The sequence below is a fragment of the Myxine glutinosa genome, chromosome 4 (genome assembly GCF_964187855.1).
Source record: "Myxine glutinosa chromosome 4, kmMyxGlut1.1, whole genome shotgun sequence".
NCBI lineage: Eukaryota > Metazoa > Chordata > Myxini > Myxiniformes > Myxinidae > Myxine > Myxine glutinosa.
This window is the reverse complement of record NC_136264.1, coordinates 31,791,258-31,814,721: the sequence shown is the minus strand read 5'-3', so window position 1 is coordinate 31,814,721 and position 23,464 is coordinate 31,791,258. Positions and strand designations below refer to the sequence as shown.

Genomic DNA, 23,464 nt, shown 5'->3' with positions numbered 1-23,464 from the left:
GAAGCTGCACCAAGTATGGATCCAGCTGCACTGCTCAGCATTGGCTGTGCCCTTCCACAAGACAGAAGAATTCTTAACACAAACTTTAAGCAGAACGAATGACTGTATATTCCATGTTGACTTGATACATAAACGCTGCAGCTTCCGGACTTCTCTGCCAACCCGCACTGGTTTGTATCGTATGTATACACACACACACACACACACACACACACACACACACACACACACACACACACACACACACACACACACACACACACACACACACACACACACACACATATAATTAATGAGTGTTCTGTATAATGCTTTTAATGGTTGTGACGGTGTCTTGGACAAAAGGAAGGGCAATGAGGTGGAAATGGAATTCCAATCTGATCAGGTTGACAAAGCCCACGGTGACAAGACTGGAGGTGTATGTGATGTACTATACAGTTACAACAAATCTCAAAAGTCACCATCAGACAGACGATCCTGTTGATAGATGAATTGTCAGCATAATTACATCATCTTGTCCGACAATCTCCATACTGAAAGCAGAGGCACCTCCTTGCCAGTACGTCCAACAGATGTAGAGGCAATGACATGTGTGAGAGACCAATTGCAACCAAAGACAGTTAGCTTTGTGATTTCAGCCTCGCACTAGATGCAATGTCATATTGACGTTCCAGACGTAACACCATCTTACTACATCGCCATCTTGCCTCATCCAGACGCCGAGCTTCTGGTATTCAGCCCGTTACCTGCGGACGTCAGACAGTCAGATGTATGGTTTATGATGTTCAACTGCCGTCGGGGATGGGTTGAGTACTGGACGGCAGGATGACGTCCACGTCCCCATAGGCCTAGCCTAGCGCTAGACACAATGCTGTAATGACGTCCCAGACGGAATGATGTCCCAGTGAAAAGGAACCTGTCACACAGAGGGACAGATGGACTGAGAAATCGCCTTCATTAATATATAGATTTATTATATTTCTGATTTGTCATACCTTTTTGGTTATTTTTCTCTCATTCTCTGCCTGCTCACGGAGAAAGGAATCATTACCCACACCACCGGAGGTGGACGGAGGTTGTGTTTTTACCCCGGTCTGTTTGTCTCTCTGTCTGTGAGCAGGATAGATCAAAATGTTATGGATGGATTCAGACGAAACTTTGGCGACAGGTTGGGTGCGTGACACGGATGAAATTATTAGATTTTGGTGAATATCCGGATCCGGACAGGAGAAGTGATTCTTCACCATTGAGAGATGGTGCCAAAAACTATATACAGTACATATAGCACGATATCTCAAAAAGTTGTGGACGGATTATGACAAAACTTGGTGGATGAGTTGGGTAGGTGACAAGCATAAGCCAATCAGATGTTGGCTCAGGTCAGGATGCAGATCCGGCCTATCGGTGCGATACAAAACGTCAACTGTTCGGCCTGATGGAAGTGTGCGCTCCACTGCGTGCTGTTCTAGTTTTCCCTTTGTTTCCATAAATTAGATAAATAATACTCTTCTTTATCCACACTAACTCACACATCCAAAAAGCACCATGGGTGCAGCCATCTTGCCATCACATGAGCATGGGAACAGGCACATCCCAAAACTGTGGATCTTCATTGTCGGAGTGCTCATCGCATCACTAAGCAAATGCTTTGTGATCAAGAAAGAGTTTGAGACTCAAACTTGGTTTTCCAAACATTGTAAGATTTTGAATGTGGAAATTCTTAAATTAGGGTTGACAACTTGAAAACAGACAATGGTAGTCCCTTACAAAAATCTCGGCTGATTTCTCACAACTGATGAGTAGGACAAATCTTTGTAAGATGTGTTTTATACACAAACTTCAGGAACTTCTTGGTTTTTTGGGGTTTTTTTTTTTTACAGCCATTGCACAATGTATTTATTTGCTTTTTAAAGAAATTGTGATCTTAACTACACTTGATTCTGGCCGGTAAATTAAATCTGTTTGTTCTTTGCAGTTACTTCTCTCTCTCTACATCAAATTGAGAAGAGATAAATCACCTCATCCAAAACAAACATTTCCTGCAAACGACCTCATTGCACCAACTTTTTTGAAGCAAACACTCACTAGAGGTTGTTTTGAACATCAAGAATAGAGAATGATTGGACTAGAGGATGAAAACGTTTTGAATGTACTGTATGCATCTTACTGTAATTCACCAAATGTCCGTCTGTCCGTTCGAAGGTACCGCAAAAACGGCTGAACCGATCGCAACGATATTTTGGGTGGGTAATCCTGGGACCCCTGGGAGTAAAATAGGCTATATTGTTTTTCCAATTTTTCCAAGTTTTCCAATTTTTCCAAACACGATGGAATAATATTTACCGATATGAACAGTGATGTGGCTTTTGTTGAAATTATACAAATACTGTTTATTCTACGTACCAGGAGAGAGTAGATCGACTCCTGACGAACTCTTCCTATATAAGCGTGCGGCTCCGAAGTAACACGGCATCGTGTGCAAAGCGACTGAAAAACAGGTGTAGCGGCCGCTTCCGTGTTACAGAATTCAATCTTTTTTCAAAATGGGTGCCATGTACTGTTTAGATTTTGATGATTTGCATGTGATACGATTCAACGGATATTTATATGAATCGTTTAAAATAAAAAAAAGCCTTCAATTTCTGATATATTTCCTTTTCATTTGGGCCTCCTGAGTACCGTTGCTAGTAAGTGGAATGGAAATAAATGACCAGGATATATCACGCATCATACAAAGTTGTCCAAAACCGCCTTGGAAATAGATCTACGAAGGGTTAACACACATATACCATACAACAGTTGAGCTATTGGTTGACATAAGTTGAATAAAACAACCAGATCTTGCATTTATCATTTCGTTTGCGTTTTTTCGATTGCGTTCAGGGAAACAGTTAACAGCAAGTGGATAGCTTGCTATAGACAACGAGAAACAAAGTTCTGGGTCAAAAGCAAGAAAAAAATAAAAATCGGAAAATAAAATAATAAAACAGAAAAATATTTAATTTTTGAGCCGATTTATTTAGTTTTTCTGGAGGAATGAGAAACTAAGAAAGTGGGATACATTACTGCCCTTTCCTATCCCTGAACATGTTCCCAAGAATCCAGTCGAGCCAGCTGGCCTGGGAGCAAACAGTCGACTACAATTTCCCCCATCCATATCCTTCTCTATTTCTGGAATTTAAATCCAAATTATCCCCGTTTCATTCATTTTCCTCTTGCACAGCACCTTATTTCACCAAAAAGTATTTTTTCTAAAAATGAAAAAAACATTGCAACTCTAAGAGTCCTTTTTTCTTATTTCTTCTTATTTCACATTTCTAGGGCTTGCAGGATAGCTTACAGGTAGCCTCCGTGAACTAGCCTTTGAACTGTCTAACCTGGGTTAATACCGGCCCCACTACAAATAATTATTCGTCAATGTGTGCGTTCGTCCTGTCTGGGCGAACTGCCTGGGCGTCCTGTCTGGGAGCGTTCGTTGGTGGACGTTAATGATCCCAACGCATCCTTAGTGAAAATTACATGAGATATTGCCGGTATCCAGAAAAAAAATTACAAATTCCTGCCTGGACTGTGGATAGCAGGTGGTCTAGTCTTCCTAGAGGTTGCTCAACACTAGGTTACATCACTGTCACCTTAGAAAGTGGCTGCTGTCTAAGTAGCAGCTTCTGCACTATAAACACATTGCCCAAGTATAAATATCTCCCATGTTTCAAGTGAATTAACTTCTTTGGATATGAAGGGCAACCAATTATTCTACATTTCTCCTTTTCCCCCAACAATACCGTTACAGTTTCCTTATATTTTTGCCTTCTTCCTTGAACCAAATTGTGCATATCTCACACCAACCCTCCATTACGCAATGCATATTGTAAGCAAATGCCAAAACCAGGTTGAAGGCTTAAATAACGAAATGCACCTGAGTAATTCAAAAGATTCGCATTTGTTTTGTTTTTACTGATACACAAAAAACCACCTGTTTGGTTTGGGAAGGCAATAGCATTACAAACAAAATTCCACATTTTTCAATTTGCCATTGTGCATTTATTTGTCCATTTTACAAAGTTGAACTTTTTTTCAGTTGGATTTTACAAAGCAAGACGTGGGGCAGAGTGAACAAAAATGAAATGAAACTAGAACTGCGAGCAGTGATGATCTGTTTCCAGCAAGGTCAGGGCTTTCGGTGTTGTTGATACAGCTTAAGTTGTATTTAGACTTCAATTCTGTATGTTTTATTTCCATGGCTACTCAACCATATGTTTAAAGTTTCGTATGCATCGGTTAAGCGATTTTGAAGAAGCAGATTTTTGAAGTTTTCCTTTTAATCCAATATGGCGACTAAACTGTTTCACCAATCAGAACCATTTTGCAATATGCATTATATCATGACCTTTCTAACAAGTCTATGAAGTTTGAGCATCATCGGTATGAAAGTTACCGAGAACGGGCTTACGAAAAACCGAGGGAATAATACAATATTAATAATCCTAACAATAACCCTCTTCTTGTGAAACTGCCAAAATCAAGGCTCTCTGCTCACCTTCACTCTTTCATTCCTCTTTTCTCCCACCTCTGGAACACACTCCCACACTCTCTTCAATCCCTCTCCTCCCTCCAGGTCTTTAAAACAGCTGTTCACCACAATCTCTTATCTTCCCCCATCCATAACCATGACCTTTTCTACCCCCGTTAAAACGCCCCAAATCCGCCTCTTTGAATCCCCAGCTTCTTTCCTGGGGTTCCTAGAAGTGTTCATTTGCTTTGTACTGTGTACCCCTCCCTCCTCCTCCAGCCCTCCCCTTCCATAGATCTACCGGCATCCCTGTTCTCTTCTGTTGTTGTGCTTGTGTGTTTCCCTCTCTCTCCCTCTTGTGTCCCGCTCCCTTCATTGCATGTTTTGTGTGTCTGTGCATGTTTTCATGTTCAATGTGTTCGCTCTTACACGAGCCTCAATTCTGTATACAAAAAAAGAAAAAAAAAAAAAAAAAAATGTCTTTAAAGTCAACTGGGAAGCTTTAAAAAAAAGAGAGAACATGGGAAGAAACAGTAACCTGCAAATAAGAGGGTTGGGCTAGGCAGGGTCAATGGGGGCAAGGATGGAGGATGGCATAAGCTGGTAGAGCACCGCCTACTCGAAGCTCTGGGGAGATGGATGGGATTGAACAGTCTCAGGAAGGTGGTTCCACATACCAGAGAAGCGATGAACAAGAATTTAGGTTTACAGTCATCCTGGATTTTTGGAGTTTAACCAGGAGGGAGTTACTGGAAGATCACACATGTTCCGCAGTTGCTGGGAAAGGTTGAAAAGCTGTTTCTGAATTGCTGTCACCAGATTTTGAATCAAAACAGGCATCATGCCAATGCATTGCTTTGACTTACCAAATATATTGGAAATAGTTACTACGGAAAGACGTGACATTAAGGCAACTTCCAATTGTCAAAATGGAGAAAAGAAGAGCATAATTTTGCCTGAATTTTTTTCTAGAATTGAAGAAGTTCACTCCACAATTATCTTTGAAGCATGCAAAAGACGTGCTTTTCCTAGCTTGCCTTTTTCCACATTCATATTCCATAATCCGTGCTTTGCCATGCAACCCCCTTCCTGCGAAGCACCAATTTGACTTTATAGTGGAGTCGCAAATCAAACCCAAACTAGACAGCTCAAAGGTAAGTGTGTCACCTTGGCACCATCCTGTCGGATCTTGGAATCCATATTTACTTCATTGCTATTCCATACGGAACTTCATTCTGCGTACTTCCGAGCCACCGGTTCCTTCAATGTGTATTGATCTCCACCTTCATGAGCCAAACCAATAGGTACAACAAATCACAGTTGCTTTTAAATCTCAAAGACCCAACCGCACAAAACCAGGCAGTGTTATCTTTACATTTGCAACACCAAGATTCAAAGGCATTCCGATTTCTGATGGATTGTTAACGCGGCGTCGGTTCCCCTTCCTCCCTCCCCACGGTAATGCAACAAACCCCTCTCCTGGAAACATCAAAATTGAAATTTAGCCTTTGAAGTTGTAAAAACGCAATGTGCACTTTGAAAAAGTTCAACTGCTTTTCAATTTCAACCGATTTAAAAGCAAAATGGAGAAAACACTTCGTTTCTCATTCTTTTTTTATCCTCTATTCCAGTACTTCTCAAACTTTTTATTTCTAGATTTTGAGTTTGCGCACTGAGGCCGAGTCCATTACACTCCACAACATTTTCGAGTTTGCTCCATCCTCAGGCCAGACCAAACCAATTTTTACCGCGTCAATGTGCATTATATTTTCATCACTAACTAGTCATTAGAAACAACTGTAGAAATCATATTTTCCCACCTAGATGAGCAAATTATCACTAACATAGCACATTTAAAATCATTTTAATAATTCAAGTGCTTTATGAAATATTTGACACAAGGATATAAATTAATTTCAAGTTTTATTATGAAAGAAAATCCTAGAGATTTATCATTCAACCTATAAAAGAGATTATAAACTTCATTGTTTTCTAAACTTTAATCTTCATAAACTTTAATCGTTTTTTCCAAAACGTTATCAACTTTATATGAAAAAAAACTAGAGCAATGCAACTGTATAGCCAATATGCCTCTGATGTGACAACGGGTGGATGCACTCGTTCACCGTCCTAAAAATAAACCATTTCGGTTTAAATCCCTTCAGCTGTTTTGAAGTATCACATTTTTACCAGCCATGACAGGTTTCACATCGATCGGTGAAGTGGTTTCAGAGAAGGGATTTTTTAATTATCGCCTTTCAAGCTAATATGGCTGCCAAACCACGTGACATATGACATCAAAAATGTAGACTCTGCATGTGTATGGGGAGGGGATCACGTTTGTAAAGTTTTGTGTTGATCGGCTGAGGTTCGTTTTTCTATCCAAGATGGCTGCCAAACCACGTGACGTACGATGTCATCATTTTAAAACTATATGCAACAATGGTGTTAGATGATATTTGTAAAATTTCACATCGAGAGGGTAAGCGGTTTCAGATATAATTATTTAATATTTTCCTTCAATCCAATATGGCTGCCAAACCACGTGACCTATAATGTCATAAATTTAATATTTCAATACAAATGGGTCAGAGATCATGTGCATGCAATTTCAGATTTTTAGGATAAGGCATTAAATTAAAACATTTATGGCTGGTATACCACTTCACCGATGATGTCATAAGTATCATGGTTTTGTTCCCCATTGGGAGTACTTGACAATGTGCCAAGTTTCAAATTTTTCCATTCAACGGTTTCCGAGAAATATATTTTTAATTACTTGCGTTTAATCCAAGATGGCTGCCATACCACGTGACCTATGACATCACAATTAACAAAAAAACATTCTGAATGGGTGTCGCTCCCACCCTGAAAGTTTCGTCTTAATCGGACATGTGGTTGCTGAGAAAAACGAGGTTTAGCCCGTACGGATGGATAGACAGACGGACAACCCAAAAACATAATGCCTCCGGCCACCTTCGGGGGCGGAGGCATAAAAATATATCAACATAAATCTTTTTCAAAACACTTTCCCCACATATATCATTGAAGATCACAAGGCAGTTAAATGATTGATTCAAAAGCAAGGAAATGAGAAATTGAAGGCCCAATCTTTCATTTGGCAGTGAGAAACTTGCGCCCGTCTTGAGGAAGAGAGGCGCTTAATGTTCGGCTCTATGCTGGAAAAAGAGACACAAAGCTCCTGATTCAGGCTCTTTAGACATGTCCTCATGTTGTTCTTGATAAATGAGAATGTTGAGAAGCTCACTTCAAAGTTATGTTGTTGGAAATGGTAGCAATATATCAATCAGAGATGGATGGAAGCGAAAAATTTTCACATTCCTAGGGCTGGCAGGATAGCTTATAGGTACACACACTCACCTCTGAACTGCCGAGCCTGGGTTGAAATCTCGGCCCAAATATAAACTTATCATGTTGTTTCACAGGCAGGGTAATTCATCAATGTGTGTACCGTCCCTCGGATGGACGTTAAACTTGCTGCTGAGGTACACCGGTTAAGAAGCACTGCTCCAGACATGTTAGTTAATTTTACCAAAAAAAAAAGAAGATATACAATGAAAGATCTAAAAGAGTATTTTCGTGAAAAAACATCACCACAACACTTACATTTGGAAAACACCTTACATTGAACTGTCTGTAGAAATTCTGAGATAGAATTGTGAGGAGTCAAAGATCTAGGTAAGGATATAAAACAATTTCTAGAGTTTTCAAAGTTCCCAAGAGCACAGTGAGCTCCACCATCAGGAAATGGAAACAATATGGAACTCCCAAGACTCTTCCTAGAGCTAGCCGTCCGACCAAACCGAGCAACCGGGCAAGAAGGATCTTGGTCAGGGAGGTGATCAAGAACCAAATCACCACACTGACAGAATTACATAATTCCTTGGCTGAGATGGGAGAATCTGCCAGAAGGACAACAGTCTCTGCAGCCCTTCACAAATCTAGGCTTTATGGCAGAGTGGCCAGAAGGAAGCCACTCCTGAGAAAAAGGCACATTTGACAGCACACCTGGAGTTTGCAAAAAGGCATGTCAAAGACTCTGAGCATGAGCAAAATATTCTGTAGTCTGGTGAGATGGAGATTGAACTCTTTGGCCTGAATACAAAGCGATACTTCTGGTGGAAACTGAGCACAACTCATCACCCAAAAACATCATCCCTACTCTGAAGCATGGTGGTCGCAGCATCATGCTACGGGGATGGTTTTCAGCAGCAGATACTGGGAGACTTGTAAGGAAAGAGGGAACAATGAATCGAGCCAGATACAGGCAAATCCTTGAGGATAACCTGCTTGAGAGTGCAAAAGACCTTAGACTGGGGCGAAGATCTATGTTCCAACAGGAAATGACCCCAAGGATACAGCCAAAGCAACACTGGAATGGCTTCAGAAGAAGAACGTGATAGTTATTGAGTGGCCCAGCCAAAGGCCAGACTTTAATCCCATTGAGAATCTGTGCCAAGACTTGAAGATTGCTGTTCAGTGATGCTCCCCATCCAACTTGACAGAGCTTGAGCAAATCTGCAAGGAAGAATGGGAGAAACTCCCCAAATCCCAATCCAGATGTGCAAAGCTGATACAGACATACCTAAGAAGACTCAAAGCCGTAATCACCGCTAAAGGCGCTTTTACGAAGTATTGACTCATTGGGTTGAATACTTATGTAAATTGGATATTTCTGTTTTTGATTTGTAATTGTTTTGTGAAAAATTCTTTTTTAAAAATTCCACTTTGACATTATGGGTTATTATGTGTAGATCAGTGAGAAAAAGTCTGCATTTAATCCATTTTTAATTCAGACTGTGACAACACAACAAACAAAACACAACACAACACACAAACAAACAAACACAACAAAATGTGAAAAGGTCAAGGGGTGTGAATACTTTCTGAAGGTACTGTAGATCCTTTCAGCCGTTCTTAAGTTATTGCGGTAACGAAAACTTATAATGGACGGACAGCTGGACGGACTCACGGTCACAGATGCATACATAATGCTTCTGGCAACTTCGTTGACAGTGCCTTAAAAAAAGGAAGAACAGTTAACGAATGTCTGAACATACATGGAAACTCGAGTAAAGGACGTCATTTGGCTCATCATGCCTGTGCCAATAGCAACACCCAACCCTTCTGCCTGCTTTAGGTAGTACGAATTGGATAGCTAATTCCAAGTCGAAAATTTGACATGGGTCACTGCCTACATTTTTGTTAAGGAATCTCGGTGTTTTTAATGATCCACGATCTAAATGTGCACAGGAAAACTGAGCCCTCATATGAAGGATAGCGTGCTCCGAGATGACGTGCCCATGCTACAACTCCATTGTTACAGCAGTTTTCATTCAGATTTGACTTCAATGGGAATAAATCCCAGACTGGGCAACTCAGTGGCAGCCAACCTACAAATGAATTACTGTGCTGCCAATAACCACCTATGTACCACCTTTGTGGATTTCCTCGGTCATTTGAGTGCGAGAAAAGGAAAGTGAGAGCGTGTGTGTGTTTGTGCAGTGAGAGTGAGAGTGAGAGTGATAGGTCAGTACCTGCCTTAAGAACCCTAAGTACTGGCATGCTTGGGTTGTGTGAGTAAAGTGACAGGACCACAGTAGCACGGTGTGTACATTCTGTGCCAAGCGGCCTGATGAGGATACAAAATCTAGGCAAGGCGACACCGAGGGAAGGGTTGGCGGTTTACGCACAGACAAGGCCTTGTTTGAAGCATGCCAAGCTGTAGTGTTGGCACACCACTGTTAGAATTCCCTTCACAGCGTCACCGCTTAAAACCAGCCACTGGGAAGTTGAAACCATGACTGGGCCAAGGCTGAATCCGTTAGGCTTACCTGCTCCTCATCAACTCTCTTCTTTTCTCGTGATGTGTCTGCCTTCATCTGGATGGAGAAACCACAATCGTATCTTGACAACTCAAGCTTACAAGTACGCAGACAAGGTCGAGTGGAGCAGCACCCAAATGTGATGGTTGCCCCACCCCTCCCACCCTTACATTAAATAAGTCTCAGCGTCTCTCCTGAATGAACAGGTCCCTCAAGTGATTTCGGTTTCAGTTACAATTACAGCGATCCAAGGCCATTGGAAGATCTTGCACGTGTATGACTTCATTGTATGTACCTTCCCATGTGTTACAATGACGAGAACTTTAGAAAACAACGGACACACATTGGGAAGTGGGATTCGAACTGCGTATGCTCCATGAAGCTCATGATGCTGGGATCCCAGAATCAAATCCCTTGTGCTCTCCCTCGCCATATTATGGTGGTATGATGATATTAGTGGGTCTGAGAGGGTCATTAACCAATGTGGTAGCTACATTCAAGTGTAAGGTGTGCACAGAGGGAGCTGCAGATGGAGGAAATGTTGAGTTGGATCTTGGAGACGGCGTGAAGCTGGAAGGTGTGAAAACATTTTGCTACCTCGGAGACATGGTGAATGGAGCAGGTGGATCAGACTCAGCAACGGTTGCTAGAGTGAGAAGTGCATGGAAGAAGTTTCGGGAACTGAGTGGCGTGCTGATGAGGAGGGGAGTGTCGTTGAAGCTGAAGGGAAAGGTGTATGCTGCATGTGTGAGAAGTGTTATGATTTATGGGAGTGATACATGGGTAATGACTGTCGAGCAACAACGAAGGCTGGGAAGGGTGGAAATGCGAATGGTTCGGCGGATGTGCGGAGTATCGTTGAGAGAGAGGAAGACAAATGATGAATTGCGAAAGATGATGGGAATAGAGCCTGTGATTGATGTTGTGAAGAGGAACAGGTTGAGATGGTTTGGTCATGTGTTGAGGAAGGATGAAAGTGACTGGTTGAGAAGAGTGATGGAAATGAATGTAGAAGGAAGTAGAGGACGGGGAAGACCGAGAAAGACTTGGCTAAAGATGGTGGAAGAAGAAATGCGGGCAAGGGGGTTAACAATGAGAGATGCAGAAAATAGGGCAAAATGGAGAAGATTGTCATGGGGACCGCAAGGTTAACCCCCGCTCTAGCAGGGAAAATGACCTTAAAATGCATGTTGTTGTTGTTGTTTGATGACCCTGACAAACAAGGCCGTATGATGTCTCACCATGGAAACCGAGGTACCGACAGAAAATGCGTTTTTGCTTGAAAGAAAGCAAGTGCAAGCAGAGGAGACAAGCAGCTCAATGCTCCCTCTGAAAGACAGTGTATCCGGACGCGATGCTGCGCAGCTTCAACACAAGCTTCTAATGCGGATCAAATTCCTTCGCAGAATCAAACCCAGAATAAACAGCTCAGCAGGGGGAACGCAACTGGAGAGGGATACTCTACCAAATCCAGATTGAACAAGCCTTGTAACAGGCCAACCAGGAAACAAAAGTGAATAAAAACCTACATTTTCTTCGGACACCACTTCCAATGCAGCATTCAAATGAAAACGGGATGATAAAATTGCTGTTTGGTTTAATTGTTCGGGGTGGATTGTGAAGACGGCAAAAAATTAATGCCAAAGTGCTTCGAGATCCAAAAACAGTTTTAAATCACAGAAAATTACATATGTAATTGTAAACAGACCGAGTCAGAACTCAGAATCGAGGTTCCCCACAGTGGTCTATGAATCAAACCCACAATGGTCTATGAAGTTATAACCGTCACTTTTACAAGATTATGACAACACAAGACTCCTTGAACCTTCCTTACACAGTGATTTGTTCTTTCCGGCCCATCTTGTATGTGTTAGGATAAGCTAATATTAGCCATTCCTCCGCACCGAAAGTCAGATTTTTGGCAAAACCAATGATAGCTGGAGTATGGCACGTACTTACGTACACATCTTATTGCATTATTTAAGGAGCAAATATATATCTGCTAAAGGTAACATTCCTTGAAAGTCATTTTTTATGCCACATAAATAAGAGATATCTCCAGTGGTAGTGTGCAACCTGCTGAATGCAAAGCATCCACCTGTAGGTCCCCAATGCGTCCTCCTGCAGGCCCATAATGCATCCTCCTGCAGGCCCATAATGCGTCCCCCTGCAGGCCCATAATGCATCCTCCTGCAGGCCCCCCACACATCGCCTGAAGTCCCGCAACATATCCACCTGCCACCCACAACTCATCCAACTGCAGGCCCAAAACGCATCCTCCTGCAGGCCCACAACGCATCCTCCTGCAGGCCCACAACGCATCCTCCTGCAGGCCCACAACGCATCCTCCTGCAGGCCTGCAACTCATCCTCCTGCAGGCCCAAAACGCATCCTCCTGCAGGCCCACAACGCATCCTCCTGCAGGCCTGCAACTCATCCAACCGCAGGCCCAAAACGCATCCTCCTGCAGGCCCACAACGCATCCTCCTGCAGGCCTGCAACTTATCCAACTGCAGGCCCACAATACATCCACCTGCAGGCCTGCAACACATCCACCTGAAGTCCCGCAACGCATCCACCTGCAAGCCCACAACGCATCCTCCTGCAGGCCCACAACGCATCCTCCTGCAGGCCCACAATGCATCCTCCTGCATGCCTGCAACGCATCCTCCTGCAGGCCCACAACGCATCCTCCTGCAGGCCCGCAATGCATCCTCCTGCATGCCTGCAACGCATCCTCCTGCAGGCCCACAACGCATCCTCCTGCAGGCCCACAACGCATCCTCCTGCAGGCCCACAACACATCCTCCTGCAGGCCCACAACGCATCCTCCTGCAGGCCCACAACGCATCCTCCTGCAGGCCCACAACGCATATACCTGCAGGCCCACAACGCATCCTCCTGCAGGCCCACAACGCATATACCTGCAGGCCCACAACGCATCCTCCTGCAGGCCCACAACGCATCCACCTGCAAGCTCACAACGCATCCACCTGCAAGCTCACAACGCATCCACCTGCAGGCCCACAACGCATCCACCTGCAAGCTCACAACGCATCCACCTGCAGGCCCACAACGCATCCACGTGCAGGCCCACAACACATCCACCTGCATGCTCACAACGCATCCTCCTGCAAGCTCACAACGCATCCACCTGCAGGCCCACAACGCATCCACCTGCAAGCTCACAACGCATCCACCTGCAGGCCCACAACGCATCCACCTGCAGGCCCACAACGCATCCACCTGCAAGCTCACAACGCATCCACCTGCAAGCTCACAACGCATCCACCTGCAGGCCCACAACGCATCCACCTGCAGGCCCACAACGCATCCACCTGCAAGCTCACAACGCATCCACCTGCAGGCCCACAACGCATCCACCTGCAGGCCCACAACGCATCCACCTGCAAGCTCACAACGCATCCACCTGCAAGCTCACAACGCATCCACCTGCAGGCCCACAACGCATCCACCTGCAAGCCCACAACGCATCCACCTGCAAGCTCACAACGCATCCACCTGCAGGCCCACAACGCATCCACCTGCAAGCTCACAACGCATCCACCTGCAGGCCCACAACGCATCTGCTGCAGGCCCACAACGCATCCACCTGCAAGCTCACAACGCATCCACCTGCAAGCTCACAACGCATCCACCTGCAGGCCCACAACGCATCCACCTGCAGGCCCACAACGCATCCACCTGCAAGCTCACAACGCATCCACCTGCAAGCTCACAACGCATCCACCTGCAAGCTCACACGCATCCACCTGCAAGCTCACAACGCATCCACCTGCAGGCCCAAAACACATCCCCCCTGCAAGCCCAAAACGCATTGTATCTGTATTGCTGAAGTAGTCTCATGGCAAAGAATACACTAGGTGACTTGGCATTGCCTTCCCAGCGGGAGTATACAAGGATATATTCATAACTGCATGACTTACTCTTTGTGAAAGATACTGTGGGGTCTTTAACGTCTACCGGCAACAAATGCTGAAAGGTTGGACTCAAGCCTTGCCAGTTAAAAATCAGGGTAACCGGTTAATAGTCGGGTTGGAAATCAAACCCAGATGAGAGAGCGCACTCATCTTCGAGAGAGCACACTCATCTTCGAGAGAGCACACTCATCTTCGAGAGAGCACACTCATCTTCGAGAGAACGCACTCATCTTCGAGAACGCACACTCATCTTCGAGAGAGCACACTCATCTTCGAGAGAGCACACTCATCTTCGAGAGAGCACACTCATCTTTGAGAGAGCACACTCATCTTCGAGAGAGCACACTCATCGAGAGAGCGCGCACTCATCGAGAGAACGCACTCATCTTCGAGAGAGCACACTCATCTTCGAGAGAGTGCACACTCATCTTCGAGAGAGCGCACTCATCTTCGAGAGAGCACACTCATCTTCGAGAGAACGCACTCATCTTCGAGAGCGCACACTCGTCTTCGAGAGAGCGCACTCGTCTTCGAGAGAGCGCACTCGTCTTCGAGAGCGCACACTCATCTTCGAGAGAACGCACTCATCTTCGAGAGCGCGCACTCATCTTCGAGAGAGCGCACTCATCTTCGAGAGAGCGCACTCATCTTCGAGAGAGCGCACTCATCTTCGAGAGAGCGCACTCATCTTCGAGAGCGCACACTCATCTTCGAGAGCGCACACTCATCTTCGAGAGAGCGCACTCATCTTCGAGAGAACGCACTCATCTTCGAGAGAGCGCACTCATCTTCGAGAGCGCACACTCATCTTCGAGAGAGCGCACACTCATCTTCGAGAGAGCGCACTCATCTTCGAGAGAACGCACTCATCTTCGAGAGAGCGCACTCATCTTCGAGAGAACGCACTCATCTTCGAGAGAACGCACTCATCTTCGAGAGAACGCACTCATCTTCGAGAGAGCACACTCATCTTCGAGAGAGCGCACTCATCTTCGAGAGAGCGCACTCATCTTCGAGAGAGCGCACTCATCTTCGAGAGCGCACACATCTTCGAGAGAGCGCACTCATCTTCGAGAGCGCACACTCTCGAGAGCGCACACTCATCATCTTCGAGACAGCGCACTCATCTTCGAGAGCGCGCACTCATCTTCGAGAGAGCGAACTCATCTTCGAGAGAGCACACTCATCTTCGAGAGAGAGCACACTCATCTTCGAGAGAGCACACTCATCTTCGAGAGAGCGCACTCATCTTCGAGAGAGAGCGCACTCATCTTCGAGAGAGCGCACTCATCTTCGAGAGAGCACACTCATTTTCGAGAGCGCACACTCATCTTCGAGAGCGCACACTCATTTTCGAGAGCGCACACTCATCTTCGAGAGCGCACACTCATTTTCGAGAGCGCACACTCATCTTCGAGAGAGCGCACTCATCTTCGAGAGAGAGCGCACTCATCTTCGAGAGAGCACACTCATCTTCGAGAGAGCACACTCATCTTCGAGAGAGCGCACTCATCTTCGAGAGAGAGCGCACTCATCTTCGAGAGAGAGCGCACTCATCTTCGAGAGAGCACACTCATTTTCGAGAGCGCACACTCATCTTCGAGAGAGCACACTCATTTTCGAGAGCGCACACTCATCTTCGAGAGAGCGCACTCATCTTCGACCTATCGGCGAGTAATTTTGAATTTGGCCAGTGTGCTGGAAAACTCGCCTCCTCTTCATCAAAAAACACCTTTGGATACTTCATGCAGACCCTGCTCGATATCCCAAATGACAGAGTAACACTCATTAAACACAACACCTGCCTGGGAAGCACCACGTTCACAATGTATAGTCGGGCCTGGAATCGAACCCAAAGTAGACAGCTCTGTACAACCGTGTTCCAAATTTCAAAGGAAGTGTGCACAAGTACATCTGAATATGGAACAAAATCAATACATTTACTATTTAGTATTTTTGCTGCAGTCTCAAAGGCTCACGGAGGAACTAACGTACATAATTTAAATTAAAATAACCATTTGTGGAAATTGATACAGGATGTGCGATTCGACCAATAGCTGCACAATCACTGTTCAAGTCCTTCATCCACATCAATATTTTCAAGTGTTTGTTTGTGAGTTTGTAGGTTATTCTTTCACAGCTGAACCGGAGCACCGAGAGGCCCAAAATTTTGGGTGTAGGTACTTAAAACTCCGAGTAAGTTTTTAAGCTACCACATGTTGGCCTTAACGTCCGTTTTGAGGCCCTCGGGCAGCACCACGTAGCCCCCTGGGCAGCCCCGTGTAGCCCCCCAGGCAGATCCATACAGCCCCCCAGGCAGATCCACACAGCCCCCCAGGCAGATCCACACAGCCCCCCAGGCAGATCCACACAGCCCCCCAGGCAGATCCACACAGCCCCCCAGGCAGATCCACACAGCCCCCCCAGGGAGCTTCAATATTTTCCAGAACAGGATTCTCATTCAGTTCAAACTCAGAAGTTTTGCGAAAACTGTCTGTAGGTTCAAAGGATGATGGATGCACCATGGGTAAAGCACAACTGCAAGACGTGTGGTAGAGCATGGCGAATCAGTGTTATGTATCTATCTACAGATGAATTCAATTTGTACACAGTATCATGCATTAACCCCTTAACTAAAACTAAAAAATTCTTTTTTTTTTCTCCGTGTGTGTAAAATGCTTTTAAATCTTTTTTAAAATAAAACTAAAAAAGTTAACATTAACTTTAAAAAAATGCAGGTAAAATTACACCTGAGCAAGAAAACTATCACTGTAATGGAAATGTCTGACAATGAGGTGAGAATGGAAGCAACTAAGCTGTGATTGACACAAACATGTATACACACATACACACATACACACACACAGAGTACACACACAGAGTACACACACAGAGTACACACACAGAGTACACACACAGAGTACACACACAGAGTACACACACAGAGTACACACACAATGTACACACACAGAGTACACACACAGAGTACACACACAATGTACACACACAATGTACACACACAGAGTACACACACAATGTACACACACAATGTACACACACACAGAGTACACACACATGTACACATACATATACACACACACTCACACATTCACACATAGTACACACACACACTCACACATAGTACACACACATACTCACACATAGTACACACACACACACACACACACACACACACACATAGTACACACACACACATAGTACACACACACACACATAGTACACACACATAGTACACACACACACATAGTACACACACACACATAGTACACACACACACACAGTACACACACACACACAGTACACACACACACATAGTACACACACACACATAGTACACACACACACATAGTACACACACACACACATAGTAAACACACACACATAGTAAACACACACACATAGTACACACACACATAGTACACACACACATAGTACACACACACACATAGTACGCACACACACATAGTACACACACACATAGTACAAACACATAGTACACACATAGTATTCTCTTTTTCGCTCTTTCACGAGCCTCGATCTTGTATACAAAAATAAATAAATAAATAAATAGCACACACACACACACACACACACACACACACACACACACACACACACACACACACACACACACACACACACTAAGGAGGACACACACAGTACACACACACACACACACACACACATACATATATAGTACACACACAGTACACACACACATACATATATAGTACACACACAGTACACACACACATACATATATAGTACACACACAGTACACACACACATACATATATAGTACACACACACACACATACATATATAGTACACACACACACACTTTAATTCGCCCCATTGATGAAACCACGATTAAGTGAGTTCGGGGCACAGGTGGCCGTTGTTCTTTCATTCTTTGCTGTTAGTGTTACAGTGTTAGTGTTACAGTGTTAGTGTTACACCGAGTACAGTTAGTACTGTATTCTCGTACTGTGGTTGTTATGTCCATGCATCCCGCAGGTCGTTAACATAATACATGGTACTCAGTAGTATTCCGTGAGACGTACCGTACGTACCTTGTTGTTTCGAGGCTGGTGCACCAGGTACATCTGCAGCAAAGGTGAGCGCCACAAACAGCAGGACAGCCACAGCCACGCAGCCCCCCATTTCGCTTCCCGCCAAGGCCGAGTCTTCGCGGGGGGAACCTTTTAACAAGGCACAGCACAAGTCGGGGCTCATTCCCCCCCATCCCACCGGCCAGGCCCTCACGCGTGACACCGCCCCCAGAATCCCGCCTTGCGTGCACCACGTGACCACCTCCCCACGCCGCGTCTCCCTCACAGGAATCCGCGGCCGAAGGTCAACACGCTCCCACCTGGGATCCCTGCTCTACCTGTCACCGATTTCCTCGTGGCGTTTCGGGTTACCTTTAGCGTTCGAGGAATCGTCACTGCATGAACGTACAGGTATCTCCAGCCAACAAAGGACAAGGTACATCAATCGTTTAAAGTCATTATTCGATACAACACGATCGTTATCTTTGGTATAACAATATAATGATCATTAAACATAATAATTTTAAAAAGACGAAGCGGCGAAAAAAATTATTGCGTTGTTCAAGTTAAATATATGAACGCTCGTGTTGATGCACGAAATGGGGACGTCAGGTGTTTCGACAGCAGGTACATTGACTGAAGACAGCCAGATCGAGATATTCAAAGCAATCCTTCGCAAAATGCACATCCACGTGTCTCGGTAAACGGTAAATTCGTGGATAGGGGGCGTGCCCAATGCAACGGAGATAGGGGGCGTGGCGAATGCAACAGAGATAGGGGGCGTGGCGAATGTAACGGAGATAGGGAGCGTGGCGAATGCAACGGAGATAGGGGCGTGGCGAATGCAACGGAGATAGGGGCGTGGCGAATGTAACGGAGATAGGGGCGTGGCGAATGCAACGGAGATAGGGGCGTGGCGAATGCAACGGAGATCGGGGTCGTGGCGAATGCAACGGAGATAGGGGCGTGGCCAATGCAACGGGGATCGGGGTCGTGGCGAATGCAACGGAGATAGGGGCGTGGCCAATGCAACGGGGATCGGGGTCGTGGCGAATGCAACGGAGATAGGGGCGTGGCCAATGCAACGGGGATCGGGGTCGTGGCGAATGCAAATAAAATGTCGACTCTTGCACGTGCTGCGATGCACGTTCGAGGGTTCTCAATGCGCATGCGCAGCTGTTAGATTGACAACAGCCACTCGACAAGCCCTCACCTGGCTTAGCGAGCACGAATCCTTCCATGTGGCACCTTTATCAATAGCTTTCTGAAAGATTATAGTTATACCATTTCACATGATCTACTGCGCCAAACACTTCCCTGTCTTTTTCTTTAACGGCCACAATTACTCCCACGTTCCTGTTGGTTTGGCCGTGGGAAGCTTCGTCGAAGTCTTTCACGATCCTGTTGGCTAGGCCTGACGTTCAACTCAGGTTGTGGCAGAATTTGACCGTGGTGCCGGCGATAGCTCGCCTACTTTTCGCAAATGGTTCCCTATCTGATCTATGATTTATCTACTCCAACATATTCCCCACAAATTAATTGTTAAACCAAATGGTGTACAGTTGTCCAATTCCTCTGTGATCCAATGTGAATGTGGATTCTGTCCAATGGATCCCTTCACTAATAACGACACACACAGGGAACTTTGGTGCAGGAGGAGGCCATCTGGCCCATCATGCCTGCGCTGCACCAACCCCAGAAACCATGGCCCACCCATACACAAGCTATACATTCCTACAAGACCTACCAATATCCCCATAAACCTGCATCTGCAATGTATCTAGGGACCTACCTAATTCCCATTCAAACGTATCCACCCCTTACACTGCCACTACCTTTCCAAGCAAACCGTTCCATGTATGGACCTCTCTCCGACCGAACGACCGCGTTGGACTTACTCCAAAACAGGGGCTTATGGATTGGGTCTCGTCCATCTGTCCGCAACCTTATCTCGGAGATGTATGGACTAATTTCGTTCATACTTGGCACAAAGACAATACATGATGGTAAACGTATGCACATCATTTTGCTTCGTGATGTGATCAAAGATGGCCGACTGGCAGCCATTTTAGTTGTAAAAAAACAACAACAACCCGATGTTGAACATGTCCTCAACCATTTCTTTCTTAGACATGCATTTACTAATGTTGTTCAAACTTGGCACAAAGACAATACATGAGAGTATACATTTGCAGAAGATTTTGTTTTATAATCCGACCAAAGATGGCCGACTGATGGCCTGTAACTCTGAACAGCAAAATTACTAAAACCACAGGGGCTGACATTTTATGTCTTTTTAGCCACGTCGCAGACGCTGCTCATAGAGTGCCCTCTGCTGTTGTTGTTGTTGTTCTTCTTGTTCTTGTTCTTGCAGAGAAGACAAAACCTCAAAGCTCCACCCATTCTGGGAACCATAGCTCCACCCATTCTGGGAGAGCCTTCATATAAACAAATATCCACCATTTTATTAACTCGCATAGCTTTGAGGCCTGTTTTGTAGGCCCGTGGTGTCTTCCTCTCTCACACAGTTTTATTTCAAATCAAATTCGATATATCATTTCATTTTTCACAGTCGCTAACAGTTTTAGACTCGGTTGAAAAAAAACGGGAAGAAAATCGGATGAAAGTTGCCCTTTATAGAACGAAATGAATTCTCAAAGGCCTGTAACTTCAAGTCCATTGAGTTTTTTTTTTTAAATCGCGGCATGCTCAGTCATACACCGCTCGAAATAAGAGACGGGAAAATGCCGAGATATATATATTTTGTTTAAATCGCGGCATGCTCAGTCATACACAGCCCGAAATAACAGACGGGAAAATGCCGAGATATATTAAAAATTCGTCCATTTGATGACAATCGTCACGATGAAATATTTAATTTATATGTCGTCACAATAATGTGGAGAGAGGAGCATAGCTTCGTTCACGTGTCGCCACACACGGGAAATTGCCGAGATATATTTTTTTTAAATCGCGGCATGGTCAGTCATACACCGCCTGAAATAACAGACGGGAAAATGCCGAGATATATTAAAAATTCGTCCATTTGATGACAATCGTCACGATGAAATATTTAATTTATATGTCGTCACAATAATGTGGAGAGAGGAGCATAGCTTCGTTCACGTGTCGCCACACATGGGAAATTGCCGAGATATATTTATTTTAAATCGCGGCATGGTCAGTCATACACCGCCTGAAATAACAGACGGGAAAATGCCGAGATATATTAAAAATTCGTCGCCACACACGGGAAATTGCCGAGATATATTTTCACTTTGCACAAAAATAACATCAAGTCATCGAATCAATAGGAATGTCCTGTGCCTATAACATCGACGTTATAGGCACAGCTGCATCTAGGCATTGTGTAACATCGACGCGGCTTTTGTTTTAATTAAAACTTTTTGTACTTGTTTTTCTAGCTGATTGATGCACTGCTCTAGAAATGAAATATTCTTCATACTTACTTGTTTCTCTTCTGCAGTTTCAAAATTCCATGCAGTCCAGAAAGGCACAAGGGCTGAGACCGGAAAGACGTTGCTTAATATTGACACAAGGGCTGGCACGAAAACCGAGAGCTCCAGACCCCAGAGGTACGCACACTCATCTCCAAGCTGTCTAGCCTTGTTTCACAGGCAGGGTGATTCATCAATGTATGTGCCGTCCCTCGGATGTACGTCGAATTGGGCGTCCTGACTTATGGGATTCATCGGTGAACGTTAAAGACCCCACGGTGTCTGCCCTTCATGAAGAGTAGGTGAGTATTCTCTGGCACCATTAACAAATTCCTACCCTAAGCAGCAGGGGGAACTGCATCAGTGGCACAGCCATGTTACCAGAAATGTTGCAAACCAGCAGCCATGGGCTGCACACGAAATTAATTATTACGAGTGGGGGCACCCGTGGGAATCCCACGGGCATGGAGGTGTATCGTTGCGATCGGTGCAGCCGTTTTTGCGGTACCCGGGACAATAACGTTAGGCGGGAGTCCAAACCTGAAAATGCTGAAGACCAAAGCTGAAATTGGAAAAACAATATAGCCTACTTTTCTCCAGGGGGTCCCAGGATTACCCACCCAAAATATCGTTGTGATCGGTCCAGCCGTTTTTGCGGTACCTGGGAACAGACGGACAGACGGACGGACATTTGGTGAATTATAGTAAGATTGACTCAACAATACACATTGAAGGAAACAGAGGAAGTCGGAGCAGGCCATTCACCCCATCATGTTTGTGCCATATCAGCACACCTGAAACTCCATATAAACACGGTTACACCATGCTGGAGGGGAAAATGGGAATAAAGAGGGAGGTGGGAAGCTCTTGGGAAGAGTGGGTAGAAATGGGAAGGTGAAAGAGGAAGGGAAAGGGAAATGCAATGCCCAGTAAGTTGGGCTTCAACTAATGTGGATTTTAAACCAGGACTTTCAGGGCATTTAGCAAGTCTTAGGTTGCGCTTTGTGTGCAAAAGCCAAGACCAGATTTGGTTCACGTCCAACAGAAGGCACAAGCCAGCATAATACTATCACTTCCTTGACTCTTTGGATTAGAGTTTGGAAGCTTTGGCCAGAAGTGTAGATTTTGTAAGGATTTGCAGAGGCTCCAATGCAAAGTTCTTTTCAATCCAATATTTGACTAGGTTTTTCCAAACTGTATTGCGAGAGTGAAGGAGAAAAAGAGAGTCCGACAGCTGTAGCTATGGATCCGTTACAAGTTCAAGGACAAATGTGAAAGTGATGCCAGATGTTTGAAGGAATAGATTTTTAGAAGCAAACCTTGATCTGCTTTTGCATACCCACAAACTTTTGTATGCGCGGATCGATATTCGGACCTGACCCAAAATCGAATCGGCTTGTTCTCGTCACCTAACCAACTCATCCACCAAGTTTCTTCGCGTAAATGCGGCCGAAGCTATCTAGTGCCGAGGCAATCTAGTGAAGGCAATTTAGTTCTGATCGGTCTAAGGTTTTCCAAGAAATTCGGAAGGACGATTAAAAACTGGGGGTACTAATTGGTGAAACAAGCGCATACCTTCCCCTATCCTATAGGATGTGTTATGTACCAAAACATCATGTGTTATGGTGCCAAAATA

General features: G+C 44.9%; 1 protein-coding gene across 3 annotated transcripts in view; it reads right to left on the bottom strand.

Annotated features, from left to right (window-relative positions):
• Positions 1-18,739, bottom strand: part of LOC137425830 (procollagen-lysine,2-oxoglutarate 5-dioxygenase 2) — a 68,162-nt gene extending 49,423 nt beyond the window's left edge. The window contains exons 1-2 of one of the 3 annotated variants that reach the window (XM_078775600.1): positions 18,392-18,600; positions 2,404-2,487 (exon numbers count right to left, since the gene is read on the bottom strand). In XM_078775600.1, the coding sequence (XP_078631726.1) occupies positions 2,404-2,487; positions 18,392-18,554 (247 nt within the window). In that variant the 5' untranslated portion in view covers positions 18,555-18,600. Of the gene's footprint in view, positions 1-2,403; positions 2,488-18,382 lie in introns of all 3 variants that reach the window. The other 2 variants (XM_078775602.1, XM_078775601.1) reach the window with 2 other exon arrangements.
• Between the last annotated feature and the right edge of the window lie 4,725 nt (positions 18,740-23,464).